The sequence below is a fragment of the Gadus chalcogrammus genome, chromosome 2 (genome assembly GCF_026213295.1).
Source record: "Gadus chalcogrammus isolate NIFS_2021 chromosome 2, NIFS_Gcha_1.0, whole genome shotgun sequence".
NCBI classification, from domain to species: Eukaryota; Metazoa; Chordata; class Actinopteri; order Gadiformes; family Gadidae; genus Gadus; species Gadus chalcogrammus.
In genome coordinates this window covers 2,625,927-2,641,309 of record NC_079413.1, presented here as the reverse complement: position 1 = coordinate 2,641,309, position 15,383 = coordinate 2,625,927, and the positions used below count along the sequence as shown (strand labels likewise).

The following is a 15,383-nucleotide window of genomic DNA, read 5'->3' as shown; positions in this document are numbered from 1 at the left end:
GTAAGGCTGAGCTATATCGTTCCTCTTGTGTACGGTGGCCTGTGTGACCAGACCGTTGTGTGTTCTGTGCTGCGCCCATCTGTGCTGCGACCATCTGGTTGTTGTGTTTTAAAGTCTCACGTCCCCCCCCCCCCCCCCCCCCCCCCCCATGACCCTGGAGGGCATTTAGCATTAGTCACGCTTGGAGTGGCAGGTGCACATGCTACAATAACAGGCCCTACGAGCAACGTCACCTCTTCCCTTCCTCCATGGGCTCCCGACATACTGACACATCCTGCATTGCCTGCGCTGCGGCCGTTATACCATATCTGTAATCACTAGTACCTTCTCTGTCACTGCCTTCCCCCCTCTCATCATCTCCATACCATCTGTCATCACTAGTACCTTCTCTGTCACTGCCTTCCCCTCTCTCATCACCTCCATACCATCTGTAATCACTAGTACCTTCTCTGTCACTGGCTTCCCCTCTCTCATCATCTCCATACCATCTGTCATCACTAACTTTCTCTTGCTTCTCACCTTCTGATGCAAACACGTCCACAGCCTCCATACCGTATGTAATCACTAATGCTTTCACTTTCACTACCATTCCCTCTCCTTCCATTACTCGTGACTCTAGAAGTGAACATCCATACCATCTGTAATCACTATTATTTTCACTCTCCTTCCCATCAACGATCACTTTTGAAGTGAAAGTCCATACGATCTGTTATCCCTATTACTTTCACCACCTTTCCCTCGCTTAATACCTCCTGATGCAAACACGTCCATACCATCTGTAGCTCTTCACTATTACTTTCTCTCCTCTGTTCACTACCCTTCCCTCTCCCTCCCCTCGCTCATCCCTCTCTAAGTGACCGTCTATACCCTCCCCATTAGTCGTCAGCCCCCTCCCTGCTGTGAGCCGACCTGGGCCATGTTAGGGAGCAGGCAGTTCTGGTCCCCGGGCTGGATTAGGCGGACTAAGCCCTCCATGTGACTGGGAAAGGCCCCTGTGCAGATCGGATTAGGGCCCGGTGCGATGGGCAGGAACCAGAGGCCGGGTATCAGGGAGCCACTGGAGCAGAGAAACAGCCATAAAACCCCCTACACACACACACACACACCCCCTTTGTACTGCCAATAGCCCTCCGAAGCTGTGTTGTGGATGAGCGATAATTCTGGGGAACTTTATACAACGATTTAGAAAACAATACGACATTGCTATGCAGCACACAATATGTGACAAGTACAACGGGCAAGGGAAAGTTTCTAACAAGGCTATGAGGGTTAAAGGGGGCGGTTATGATTGTGAAGAGTGCTGATTCGTCCTTGATGAGAAGGAAACGCTTGGCTATTCAACACTGTTTGCACTATGAAAGGTCCCGTTACATGCCACCAGGTGTGAGTGTGATTAGCCGTTACACCTTTTAGGCCGTAGGGTGGACATGCTATACTTCCTCTGCGTGTGTTCTATTCACGTGTGTGTGTTGCTATGCCCGTGCCGTGACTTGGCGCGTCTCTCTAAATGGCCTGCTCCCTGTGCACGTCCACGCCCGGAAAGTTCCTCTCGGGCTCGGACGCCATGGCGGCCTCGCGCAGCACGATCATGTGGTCCTCGGCGGCGTGCAGGGATTGGTCGATCCAGTCCATGCTGCCGGACATGTGACAGGCGTTGCGGGTCACCAGCACCAAGTGGCTGACGGACAGCAGGAGGGCGGTGGCTCTGAGGAGGAGGAGGAGGGGGAGGAGGAGGTGAGCTGAGGTACCAGACTGACGACTGGTTCATCTGACTTAACCCTTAAAGGGGACCTATTATGCTTTTTTGACTTTTATGACCTATAAACGTTGTTATAATGATTGATAGTCATGTTTAACCATACTAAAGAGTCAAATAATGACGTACATGCATTTCGACGTATTCCCTGCTGACAGTCTGGGGTGGCTGTGCAGAGCGCTAAACACTCGGGACAACGTTTGCGATTCACTTGTTCACATTTCCGGGAAATCATCTACGTAGAGGCACTCCTGCCTGGTCAAATCGGCACGCGCGCGCGCTTCAAGGAAGATAACCAATCACCACGGAGTTGGGTTGGCAGGAGGGGGGCGAGGGGGCGGAGAAGGACGAAACCGAGCGTTGACAGAGAATGCTGTAAGCGCCCAGATGAGAGGAAGAAAATCTACATCGTTTTTTGTGTGTGGTTAAACTTGACTATCAATCATTATAACAACGTTTATAGGTCATAAAAGTCGAAAAAGGATAAAAGGGCCCCTTTAAAGTTCCCGTGTTATACCACCAGGTGTGAGTGTGATTAGCCGTTACAACCCGTTTTGAAAATCTGACTTCTGACATCACAAGTGGGCGTGTCCACCTAGATGTACGCTGGATAGATCGGTCTATCAGAACTACCCAGTGGACACTAGCAAACGTTGCTCATCTATCCCTCATACATCTAGGTGGACTCGACCGCCTATGATGGCAGATTTTCAAAACGGCTTGTAATGGCTTATCACAGTCACACCTGGTGGTATAATATGTCACCTTTAATTCTATCAGGGCATTTAGCAGACGTTTTTATCCAAATCGGCTTACATTAAGTACATTTGTCAGAAGAAAGAGAAACAACGATATATCTCTGTCAGTACAGTAAGGATGTTCATGGATCCAAGAGCCAAGCACTAACAATCGCTAGGTTAACCAAGTCCCCGTATAAAACAAAGATAGCCAGGATAAGATGCGACAACTAAGTATGTGTGTACATTAAGTGCCAGGACGTACAACATATAATAAGTGTGTACATTAAGTGCCAGGACGTACACCTACAATAAGTGCGTCCAAGGGGGTGGCTAGGGGAAGTCTAGGTGAACTCTCTTAGTCAAGTGAGTAATTCTGATGCACGTTTTTACCGCTTGGTGTGAAATATTCACTGCACCGAAAGAAAGAAAATGAAGACGCACAGCTGCGACCTTATCTTCAACGACGGTGTGAAAGTGGTGGTATGCTACCCTAAACCAGGGTATAGTGTCCCGTTGTGATAGCAACACCATAGCAATAACTTCCCAGCTGGTGGTTTAAATGTCAATTGCGGCTGCTTAGTGTTTGAAAAACAATTATGGGTCTGAATAAACGAGCGAAAGCGGCAAAGGAGTGGAGGCGATAAGTGAAGGGGCTGCTTTCTAATGAATAATCAGCGGGTTCTTGTTGAAAAATGGGAAACGGGTGGAAAAAGGGGCTTATGTAACTTTTAATTAAAAACTAGACCACTTTTAATTAAGCTTTAAACTTTTCCAGTGGATGAAAAGTTCTATGGCTGTAGGACAAATCACTCAGTCTTTGTCACATCTCTCTTCATCTCATGAGCTACAATAAATAAACGGTGTTGAGGGTAGAGGTAACAAGAGTCTGCAAGACACCGCGTTAATGAGGCGACCTCACCGAATACCGTTCGTGAAGACGATACTGACACTCTTACTGAGCGGAGAGAGTCCAGCGTAAACAAAGAGCAGGAAAAAACATTAAGCTGAGCTCGAAGTGTTGTTAAAGGGAACCGCTATTCATTCAACGTGAGCTGAACTCACGCAGTCTGTGTGTGTGTGTGTGTGTGTGTTTGTGTGTGTGTTTTGGATCCTAGACAAACCGTTTGCGACATGAACATGCTCACTCGTTCACAACACCAGGGTGAAGGGACTGCATGAAGGGTTGAAAACAAATCGATGATTCAAACATGAACCTGCTGTAAAAGGTGCTCACCTGGCATCCAGCAGGATTGGGTCAAGGGGGGGGTACATGGACCGTACCACGTCATCCACCCTGCGGGGGGGGGGGGGGGGAACTCGGATTAATAACACTCATGTGGAGAAAGTTGTGGGAATCGCTTGGCGGTTGTTATTCGTGTGTGTGCGTGTGTGTGTGTGTGTGTGTGCGCGTGTGTGTGCGTGCGTGCGTGTCATCACCTCGGACTGATGCGCTTGGCCACGCTGATGATGTCACTGAGGCTGGCCGGCGCCTTGACCTTGGCGCCCGAGCCCATCGTCATGGCGACCAGCTTCTCCGTCAGCGTGTGGCAGATCTGTTACGGTCGTCAAGAAGGGAGGAATCGAATCAGGACGTTTGGAGACAAATACCGGGTGGGGGAGATGGGGGGGGTCCCGTTAAACAGAGGGTTGGAGGGGGAGAGAGAGAACTCACCTTTAAGATGGAGATGCAGTGAGAAACCAAACCACTGAGAGAGAGGGGGAGAGAGAGAGAGGGAGGGAGAGGACACCCGGTTAACATAGATGCACCGTTGCATTTTAGCAAAACCCCTCATCCACGGGACACTCCCATTATGAGTAAATGGACTGCAGTTATATAGCGCTTTTAACCAATCCGCTTTACAATATTGCCCGACATCACCCATCATGCACACATTCACACACAGCTCCTCGAGAGCAGTTAGGTTGAGGCGCCTTGCTCAGGGACACCTCGAGCCGGGGGTCGAACTAGCAACCTTGCGGTTACCAGGCAGCCCGCTCCACCTCCTGAGCTACCGCCGCCATGAGTGACCCGGTGTGTTCGGCCCCCCACTGCTGGGGGAACGGCGGTCACCCGGCGGGCGACGCCTTGAGGCCTGGGGATGAAGGGGGCTACAGGTTTGGACGTACGAGGCGTCCTCGATCCAGTCCTCGTTCTCCAGGATGGCCTCGATGTGCGGGTTGGTGATGACCACGTCGTCCAGCTCCAGCTCCGACTGCTCGCTCTGCGTTTCCATGGCGCCGATGAGATCCACGGTAGGCCTGCGGAACGAGGGGGCCAGGGGGGGATATGATGTGTCACTAAGATGGACACCAGTTAAGTGACTTCTTGTCAACGCCGACACCCACTATCCAGAACACTGCACAAACTCTCTCACTCACTCACTCGTTCACCCACTCAATCACCCTCGAGGGGTGTCTCAATCAAAACAACAAAATAAATTGTTTGACGTTGTGGAGTAGGATAGAGAGTGGGATAATCCGAGTGGTCTTCGCCACCATTTCCGATAAAATGTTTATTGTGAACTAGCTACCTTAGCATCAGATGAGTCGGCTACCCATACCGCTGTAGATGACGTTATAAGTTGGTTACTATAAATGACATGATTGCGTTGAACGTTACCTTACCGTACGAATTAGCTCGGGCTATGTCATGCACATCCTAGAAAGCTAGATCGATGAATGAAATACATCGATAAATCAGCTCTCATGTATCACCGCTTCCCTCGTTTCCCGCTGGAGTAAGGGGGGGTAAAGGGTATATGATGGGTAAGAATCATACGTAAGGACCCGACCGGTACTGACTTGGAGTCAAAGTGCTGCAGCAGGTAGTGGGGGTGGCAGTAGCGGTGACGACAGACCACCACCAGAGCCACGAGGGACGCCAGGAAGATGGTGGCCAGCACGCTGATGGCCACGATCACCACCGTCTCCATGGTGACGGTGGTGGTCGCCAGGGGGTGGAGGGGGTGGAAAGGTGGGGGACCCGGCACCGACAGTGTGGAAACGGGGACAGCCGGTCACAGCGGTCGCGACTCGGAGGGTCGGAGCTCGGCTAGAGGAACATTAACGCCGCTGTTGGGAGGACAGAAAGCACAGGGCGGCGGGGTTTGTAGGACTAAGGCCAGGGAGGAGAGAACTATAAACCCTGCTCACAGAGCCATCATCGAGGAAAAACACAGATCTTACTTTAGGTTATTGCATGGTGTACGTCCTGGCACTTAAAAATAGTACTTGGCATCGTGTAGCGTCTCATCCTAGCTATCTTTGTTGTATACGGGGAATAGAGATTGTTGGTGTTTGGCACTTGGTTCTTCTTGTTTCTTACTGTCCCGACAGCGATATTGTTCATTTTGCTTCTGACAATTATTGTAAGTTGTAAGTCACTTTAGATAAAAGCAAAAAAAAAAGCTAAATACCCTCAATTTGAATGTAGGTCTGATCTTTCTAGTTACCAGGGAACAGGTAGAAGCCTAAACCAGTGACAATAAGCCCTACACCGGCTCTGGTACATCAGAGAAGACCCCTTGCTAGAGTCATGTGCGACACCTGTGTTTGTCCTAGCGAGAACTCTGTGAAAACGGTTCAGTTTTGTGCACTTCTGTTCGGAGAAGTGGCATTAGCCTGTGAGTTGAACACTTGTAATCACCCTACTAATCCCACTGGGTTGGGAATATGAAATAGGAGAAAAAGGCTCTGTGTGTGCGACACACCTTACAGTAAACACACACTCGTATCTTCATCCGACCAGCCAGGAAGTTCAAGGAACCGAACGTGACCAGGGACCTGCCCTTCATTCACTGCATTACGAACACAACATATCACAAACCCTATGGTTGTAAACATACAGTTTACACAAACTAGTGTTTGTGTATATATATATTTGCAAAAAAATGGACTTCCTATATTATATTTAAATATATATTTACCTACATACCTGGACAAGCAGAGCAGCACATTCATTATTCTAGAGATCTACAACTGCAAACAGTTATCCTCGTAAAGTATTATTCAGCAAAACAAAATGAACACAGCACCTACTTGAAGATCGATTGGTCCTCTTCGTTGTGAGTACCTCCTCTATTTAGTCCAGTCCATTGGCAAATAACTGGAGACATAAATGTCCATTTGTTAACTTTAGATGCTCTTCATTCACAAACGACTTTGTTTCTGGTGTTACAATCGAGACTAGCTGCCCTCTGCCCGAGCTAGTCATTCATTAACCTGCCCTGCCCTGTGTGTGTGTGTGTGTGTGTGTGTGTGTGTGTGTGTGTGTGTGTGTGTGTGTGTGTGTGTGTGTGTGTGTGTGTGTGTGTGTGTGTGTGTGTGTGTGTGTGTGTGTGTGTGTGTGTGTGTGTGTGAATCACACAATGTTAGAGGACATAGCATGGATCAAGCAGGTAATAAACCGTGGTGTTTTAGATTCACAGCCAAACTGTGAGCATAACGTTGGGGAAAAGGACTTAAGAGAGTTGCAGCATTCTTCTAAACCTTCCTTTCTTAACGGATGAATGATTGAAATTCCGCCATGGAATGTGGTAATTCTCTAATCAGATTAATCGCTGTTACATTAGCCCTATTGTCATCAGATCTGTCCACTATCTCTTTCTTAAAAATGGGACTTTTAGAGAAATTGCACGCCAACATCCAGGCCATCGATGATTTAGCTATTTTTCTTTATAATGGGTAGGCTATTACCATTTTTAAGTGAGTAGGTCTATATCTTGCACCGTTTATTTTGCTTATTTTTGCGACTTTATTATTCACAATTAACAAAGTCTACAAAAGGCTGCAGTATTTTTGTCTTGAAAGATGCTTGTCAAAGTAATTGCCCGATGGGCTATTAGTCGAATTATGAAAAATGTAAGCCAATGAAACAACGCTTTATACGAAGCTTTTTCTAACTTTTACGGGCAACATTTATAACTCTAAAATAATTGGATATTTGAGTCTCTGTCATTATAGAGACATTTAGAACAAGACATTTACAACTGTTTCTATGCGCCACAAAAGTGCGCAGTTTAGGCCTATCCATGCAGACGCACTTAATTTCACCAACTTAATGATGTTATTAATGTTCTCCAAAAATATCCAAACAAAATATTAGCTTTACCTGCAGGACTAACATATAACTTTAAGATAACGACACAGCTAAGCTTTGCATTGATTGAAATAACACGAAATAGATTAATAAAGTTTGACTCACCTACATCTTTTCGGTGTTCTCGCGTCAGGAGACAAAGCGCTTTTCCCGCGGGCGCGCGGAGACGGCACCGACCTCTCCAGACCCGGCACGGGAGCGCGCAGGGCGGACGTGAACGACCGAGGGGTCAGTGCGGTGAGGGATGGTCCACCTTGCCATCATCACCCCCCTTCACCTTTTGAGCACGGTCTCTCTGTTAATGTCCTAAAGAAGGCGGGTCGGTGCATAAGACCATTGTCTCGATGTTAGGATGTGATATTGGTGTTTCGTTCGTCCGCGCTCGTCAGGTTAGACAAGCAGGGTCTACTTTTATGTGAAGGTGGTCGAGAACATACGGATGACTGCGCCCAGGGCAGACGCTAGGTGGCGCACCTTACCAGTTAGAATGGATGATCTACTGTAAGGTTATAACTCGTGTTAGGACAAGGGACACTTGTAGGCCTACATTAAGAGTTAGTAAGATAGTTTTCACACCAAGAGTTGGCTCTGGGAGATGGGTGTGTGAAGAAAGTGTGTTGACTGGTAGAATAATGATCCGCGGTGCGGTGCCTTATCTGTGCTCTGATAAGAGCAGCATTCCTCTGGAATTCCTTCAGGAGGCCATTTCTCCTAGATGTTTCTTCTCACTCACCGTGACTACACCGTGATGGTAACCCACCAGGACACACATACTGACAACAATCACAGTATACTACACGAAGATGGTCACTTTGAAGATGGAAATACACATTTTTCCATCTTCTTGAATATTCAGCCTTAACTAGACTAGTTGGTTTAGCCCTATGTGTGTTTTCCATTGTCGTTGCAACAGATGACCTTCCAAACTGCTTTTTTGTTGTGGATAATTGACTGTCTTCAGTAACTTATTAGTAACTAAAGTATTTAGTATTGAGAAGTGCAATGTTTGTTGTCAGGGAGGCGACAGAGCAGTTGTTGGCTTCTGCTGATAAAAACAAAAAAATCATCCACACAATTATTGTTCACCAGTTTGAAGGTAGCTTGGCAAGCTTTGCACCTAGCTTGGCAAGCGTTGCACCTAGCATGCAAAAACTTTATCCCGCTAACTTTATCTGGCAACTTTGAGGCTATAATATTGATACACAGTGAGTCGATACACGGCTCTCTCTCTCTCTCTCTCTCTCTCAACCGGTCCCCATTGTGAGTGTGGTGGAGGGACTGGGTTTGTAGTTTTTAGCCAGGGAATCTGTGTGAGATCCACTTCCTCCCACAGCTCTCTCCTTTCCAACCAGAAGGTGCTAACTGCACAGAGACACTGTAGTCCCAGACGCTTCCCAACAACCACTACACAGACAACACACTCGACAGCCCAGGCATCAGCCAGGTGTCCGTGTTCTCGGAGAGGGAAGCAGGCAGGCAGGCTGCGACACAACAGCTGGCTTGTATCGTTGCTTTGGGCGGTGCACTGAGTATTGTGAAACACACACACACACGCACGCACGCACGCACACTTGTATTCACATGCACATATGAATAGTACACGCATGTACTCAATCACACACACGCACACGCACACACACAACTTTGTTTGCTACAGGAAGGGTGCAGCCCCTTTTTGTACAAGGTGATTTGAGCAAGCTTTAAATCTGAAGAATTGCCTATAACTCTACCAGTCACGATTATCCTTGCCTCATGTTAGTTGTTTGGCGTCCATGGACCTGGAGAAGGGTTTCAGGTCCGCCTGAGACCGGTCTTCAACAGGTGGCAGGATATGCCTTGAGGTTCCAATTCGGTGCGGCACAGTCGTTTCTCATTCCCCTAATTTGTACATTTATCTCCTCGCTCCCAGCACTGATGAATCTATCGCTGGAGGATCCAAGGCTTGGGGGGGAGTGATTAAGTTTGTCCCAAAGTACCTGTAGGTCCTTACTACCCACACACACACACACACACACACACACACACACACACACACACACACACACACACACACACACACACACACACACACACACACACACACACACACACACACACACACACACCCCAACACAACAACAACAACAACACACATTTATCAAGACTGATAGTTTACAGTGTCACAACAATTTCAGTTCATGGAGAATAATTACAAACCGCAAGACCAGTGTGACTAATACTTCTTCTTTGTCCTTGTTTTGTCTAGTGCTAATTATTATTTTTCCAATTGAGACCCCCAAATCAAAGCGATGGCGGTCTCATATTGCGTCACTGCAGCCTTTTTCTAGTTTTTGGTTTGAGGGGCGGGGCATAACACTGGGAGCCAATCGTTGGGGGGGGGGGGGGGGGGGGGGGGGTGGGTCTCCCCTCGACAGCAGAGGTTGGCGGTTGGATCTCTGGCGTGGTCGCTGAAGTGGCATTTCATGATTGATGTGTTCCCTTCGTCCTGTGAGGCTCCAGACATCAGTCACGTTGGCGCGGTCAGGCCCTAGTGAGCATATGGAGCTTGTGTTTGGGTTCCAGGTACGGAAACGCTGACAGGTGACTGATCCATCAGGAGCACGTCTCTAAGCCTGCCCAGTGGGCATCACAGCTTTTTTAAAACCCTCCCGCTAAACCCACCTTTAAGAACTATTACGGAAAAAATTGGTTGCAGAAGAGAAAAAAAAACGACATTGAACGGAGAAAAATTGACCGTTTGTTATAGTGTTTGAGGAGAATTCATTCTGAGCTTTTCTTTGCCTCAACAAGGCAGAAGTCATGGTTAGTGTAGGAATGTAAGCAGACAATAAGAAATAACAAGTCCTTACAAATGACCTTGATGCCTTTAGTATGCAGCAAACACTAACGATTTTTTCCATTTCCAAATAGTGGCCGATTTGTTGGGCAGATGCTATTCCTCCATGCAATGTGTGACATGTACGTCGTGTTTGTATATGTTACGATGTGTAAATTAAAAACCTATGTGCTTCCTCGTGACGGCGCCATCTATCTCTTGATACCAAATGTCCCAGGCCATATGAATATGATTCTGAGTGTTTCCCATCGGCCAGGGTCAACACTGCCCTAGTGAATGTTATCATTGATGGGTGGGGTTAACGTGGGCAGCTGACATGGAAACCACAATATGAATAAGTGAAATGGAAGTTAAACTCGAGACGTGTGTGTGTGTGTGTGTGTGTGTGTGTGTGTGTGTGTGTGTGTGTGTGTGTGTGTGTGTGTGTGTGTGTGTGCGTGTGTGTGTGTGAGAGAATGTGTGTGTGGCTACAAAAAGGTGTAGCGGCGTAAATGTCAATGAACGACTATTAAAGAACTGTTAGTATTATGAGGCATCTCAAAGACACGCTGAGGGCAACAAATAGACAGTGAGGTAGAGGTAGGCCGAGAGACATAAAGTAAAAGAGTGATATATGATTAGAGTGAGATGGAGTTAGATATACTGGGAAAGAGTAAGATAGTTATATATACTAAGATAGAGTTGGATATTGAGATACAGTGAGATAGACGGAGTGGGATGAAGTTGGAGAGTGAGACAGAGTGAAATAAAGTGTGAGTGAGAGTTAGAATACTGAGATATACAGGTATACTGAGATAGAGTGACATGAAGTTAGAGAGTGAGATAGTTAGAGTACTGAGGTACATACTCAGAGTGAGAGAGTGAGATAGAGTTTGAGTGAGAGAGTCATCGATCAGCTTTGGCGTGAATGTCTACATTGTTCCCAGTCTATGGCCATTCCCAACAAACCTAACATCCAATTTGACAGTGACGAGCCTCGTTAAGGTCTCTTGACTCTCTGAGTGACGCTTCAATCGGAGGGCGGGAAGCGGAAAGGAAAGACGAGGGAAGCGGACGAGGGAGCGTCACGGAGCGAGGGATTCTCCTAGGAGCTCCTCTCCTTGCACAGGGTTTCCTATAGCCCCTGCGGCGTCACAACGCTCCCAAAGCCTTCTGTTTTATAAGCAGCCGAGCGGGAGTTTGAACGAAGCTTACTGGGACTGAGGGACAGATTTAAGGGGTTTGTGTGTGTGTGTGTGTGTGTGTGTGTGTGTGTGTGCGTGCGCGCTTGTGCGCTTGTGGGGAGGGGGGGAACATCCAAATGTCCTTGAAATTCTAAACAATCCTCCAGGCTTTCAGCCAAAGAGCTTTTCTTGTTTTGTTTGCAGGGCCTTTGTCTCTATATGACATTGTTCCAAATCCCGTTGTTGGCAGAAGCACACTTATCATAACAAAAATAAATGTTGTTTATTTATTTATTTGATTATTGCGTTGACGGGATTTTCATGAAGGCTGTCAGTGACCGATTAAAACCAACATCTTTCTGTTGACAATCTATTTCGATTCTAACATCCACGGGCAACGTGGGTTCACTAAATCAGGGATTGACGTGACAGAGTAGTTCCAATAGCCTACTCATCATAATTTTCACTTCATGTTTGAGTGCGTGTTGTTTTCTCGTGGAGATTTGCGTTCACTTTCCAATTCCCTCTTAAGATTAGACTCCTAATAGCAAACCAGTATTGCTTGTTCAGTTATCTGTAGGCCTACAACACATAACCTACACGGAGTCAGCCCCTGAAATGAAAGAGAGCTTTCATTAGCCTTATCGTTCTCCTTCCCTGTTGCCATCGCTTCCTGACCAATGCTCTTCCACAATACAAAAATAGTGCATGGAAATATTCCGTCCGTGGGCTGCATAATGGATCCATTATGATTAGGTTCAATCTCTGCTACACCAGCCATGATCTATGGAATTAAAGTGGGGTAATAAATCGTATGATTCTGATATCATGGTGTGGTGGTCCCGGCATTGTCCCTGATCATTAAAGGGGCGATACAGAGTAAATATTGTATTTCCCGGCTGCGGCTGATGCAGTCTGTATTTGTCAAGTGAGCTTTTTTATTGATGCAGCACGTTTCAGTCGCATTGAATAAAATCATTGAAATAACAGGTCCAATTGAGAAGAAATGTATTCAACGTGAAATACATTTGAATCCAATTAAAATGTATATGAATGATACAAATAACTCAAGGAATAGCAATGAACAGATCTTATTACGCCATGCTTGAGTTAATGCATTAGCTCATCATAGAAAGTCACAAAATAATCTTTACATACGGTAGGCCTACCTTTGAAACAGATTTTCAATTACTTTCGAGCAAACATAAATGCAATTGTTGATTGTGATTGTTTGTTTGTTTTTGAAAACTATGATGGTGGCTGTTTCCTCGGCGCATCAAGAGGCCTGTGGGTTTGAGCTTTGAGGGTCCACTGTCCATATTGACATCCCCCAAGCAGTGCTGCAGAATATCTCTTCCTTATTAGGAGCGGTCAGGGGTGACACATCATATATTCGTCGGCACTTCTTGCTTCCCGGCTGTAGTTTTAAGTGACATCGCCCTCTCGCCTCGGACTACCACACCTCCATCTCCATCCCACCCGAGGTCCCCCGCACTCCATGGCCTCTAAATGTGCCGTCTCGCCCCAAACTCCTAATTGAATTCGACCACGGTTGAATGAAGATGTTTCATTTCCCCCTCCCTCCCGCACGGTTTCCTCATCGCTGCACGGTAGTGCGAGACAGAGGCGGACGGATCGCTCCGTTCTCGGGTCGCCAGCTCATCTTCCTGGTGCTCCTTTTCTTGTTCCTCGGGGGAGCCTCCGGTGGAAGTGGGAAGTGGATGAGGGCGAGGGACGCGATTATCAGTGGCGCAGGTAATTGATAGATCTCAGAGATGCTCGGGTCTAACGAGCGGGAGTGCAGACCCTCTTATCTCCATGCGTCGAAATTTCATTACCTTCTATTAATGCTGCCACGCGCACACGCATGCACACAGACAGACAGACAGACAGACAGACAGACAGACAGACAGACAGACAGACATATGTACACACACTCACACACACACACACAAACCTTTCCTTGACAAACCATTCCCCTTGTTATTATCTTATTAAGTGTATTTTTAAGTGTGCGTATGATTGTGCGCATGCAGGACAAGCCCACATTGATAATTTGACTGCTGTTCAAACATGCTTGTGCAGCAGTTGACATATCACAATGGCCAGTTCCAAACCAAACGTGTTCTAATCCTAACCAGTTTTCTCTCTCTCTCTCTCTCTCTCTCTCTCTCTCTCTCTCTCTCTCCTCTCTCTCTCTCTCTCTCTCTCTCTCTCTCTCTCTCTCTCTCTCTCTCTCTCTCTCTCTCTCTCTGGTCGAGTGACCACCATATTAAGTGAGGCTAATGGGGAAGCATGGCGGGGGTGAAAGGGCACTTGACAAAGCGACGGGCTGGAAGCTACTTGTGTACCCAGGCCTGCTCTGCGGCGCTGATGAAATCCACTCTGTGCTCTATTGATCTGGTCTGTGGTTTTGATTGATGCTGTCTTTAAAAATTCATTAGATTGAGGCATGAGGGGGAGGTGTGGGCGCAGCAGGCCATCTTGTAGGGAACATTCGTCTCTGTTTACAAAGGAGAGAGAGAGGGGGAGAGAGAGGGAGAGAGAGAGAGAGAGAGAGAGAGAGAGAGAGAGAGAGAGAGAGAGAGAGAGAGAGAGAGAGAGAGAGAGAGAGAGAGATGAGAGAGAGAGAGAGAGAGAGAGAGAGAGAGAGAGAGAGAGAGAGAGAGAGAGAGCGCCCACTGGCCTGTGTACACACACACACACACACACACACACACACACACACACACACACACACACACACACACACACACACACACACACACACACACACACACACATTCCCGACACACATTTGTGTGCCACATGTGACACACAAATAAGTCTGTCCCACTGAGAAATATCTGTCCTTCATTAATAATGAGCTATATTGCGTGTGTTTATTGATCATATTCAGCTACCATAACCTTCTGGTCTATTTATCGCCTCCTCAACATATCTTTTGTCTGCCATCACTAAACGCATTGTTTAGCAATCTTTAATAAGGGGGAGGAGGTCATTTAGAAGAATCGCGGTTTGAAGACCACACAGATTATAAAGATGGCTGCCAATAAGTCAATGAATGTAGAGAAACTAGACCTGATTCTTCTTCATCATCCTCCTTAATAGTGGTTCTCCATTGTTCTGGCCTCAGCATCCATGTGAGCTATTGGGTCACAACCCGGAAATAATAATTAAATAATATTAATTTACCAATATCGCAGTGATCAACAATGCCTTCACATACTGTTAAAAACATGAAACAAACACAGAGCTGCAACCAACGGGGCTAAACTCAATCAAACGGTAAGATGACACATAACTGAACACTGAAACATTAGTGATTCCCTGAGCTTCTATCTAAGGATTAAGGTTTGACATATGGGTCGCGGGCCTGGGACTCAAGGATCCTTATGTCTGCTCAACAGTGAGTCTGGCCATAATTACACCCATACAATCACAGCTCACTGGGCAGAGAATCACAGAGCAGGCAGACACTTCAGTCAGTTCTCACATACAGAACGACCCGACCCTGAACCTCTGATTAAAGAATCATAAACAATTAAGACACATTCACTCGTCGTCCCATTAAATGTTGTGACATTACGACAGTGTGTGTGTGTGAGCGTGCGGTTCAATTACTACTAATTGAAGGCCGTCTGGTGTGGTTCTTAATTGTGAGCCATCAGTCAGCTTGGGGATAGTGTCTCTGGCTCAAAGAGAGAGGATCGTGCTGTCGACGGGGGGATATCGTCTCTCGCTCAGTGAGAGAGACGGAGACAGAGACAGAGATGAATTTAATCGAATC

The 15,383-nt window shown here is 46.9% G+C and overlaps 1 protein-coding gene across 8 annotated transcripts; it reads right to left on the bottom strand.

Moving 5' to 3' along the window:
- Positions 1-136: 136 nt before the first annotated feature.
- Positions 137-7,984, bottom strand: tmem98 (transmembrane protein 98). 8 transcript variants are annotated; one of them, XM_056612223.1, is made up of 9 exons: positions 7,700-7,984; positions 6,531-6,601; positions 6,207-6,293; positions 5,299-5,568; positions 4,624-4,755; positions 4,169-4,202; positions 3,934-4,049; positions 3,731-3,790; positions 137-1,705 (listed from the first exon to the last, which is right to left on the bottom strand). In XM_056612223.1, exons 4-9 carry the CDS (start codon positions 5,427-5,429, stop codon positions 1,504-1,506), a joined length of 675 nt encoding a protein of 224 aa, XP_056468198.1. In that variant the 5' UTR covers positions 5,430-5,568; positions 6,207-6,293; positions 6,531-6,601; positions 7,700-7,984; the 3' UTR covers positions 137-1,503. The 8 variants fall into 8 exon arrangements, with proteins under 8 accessions (XP_056468198.1, XP_056468183.1, XP_056468228.1 ...); XM_056612208.1 differs by having other exon boundaries at positions 6,535-6,601; XM_056612253.1 differs by having other exon boundaries at positions 7,704-7,984.
- Between the last annotated feature and the right edge of the window lie 7,399 nt (positions 7,985-15,383).

Coding starts and splice junctions, on each gene's coding strand:
- tmem98 (XM_056612223.1), bottom strand. CDS start 5,429: ATGGAGACGGTGGTGATCGTGGCCATCAGCGTGCTGGCCACCATCTTC. Junction 4,203..4,623: donor GACTGGATCGAGGACGCCTC/GTACGTCCAAAC, acceptor CCTCTCTCTCAG/TGGTTTGGTTTCTCACTGCA. Junction 4,050..4,168: donor ACTGCATCTCCATCTTAAAG/GTGAGTTCTCTC, acceptor CGACCGTAACAG/ATCTGCCACACGCTGACGGA.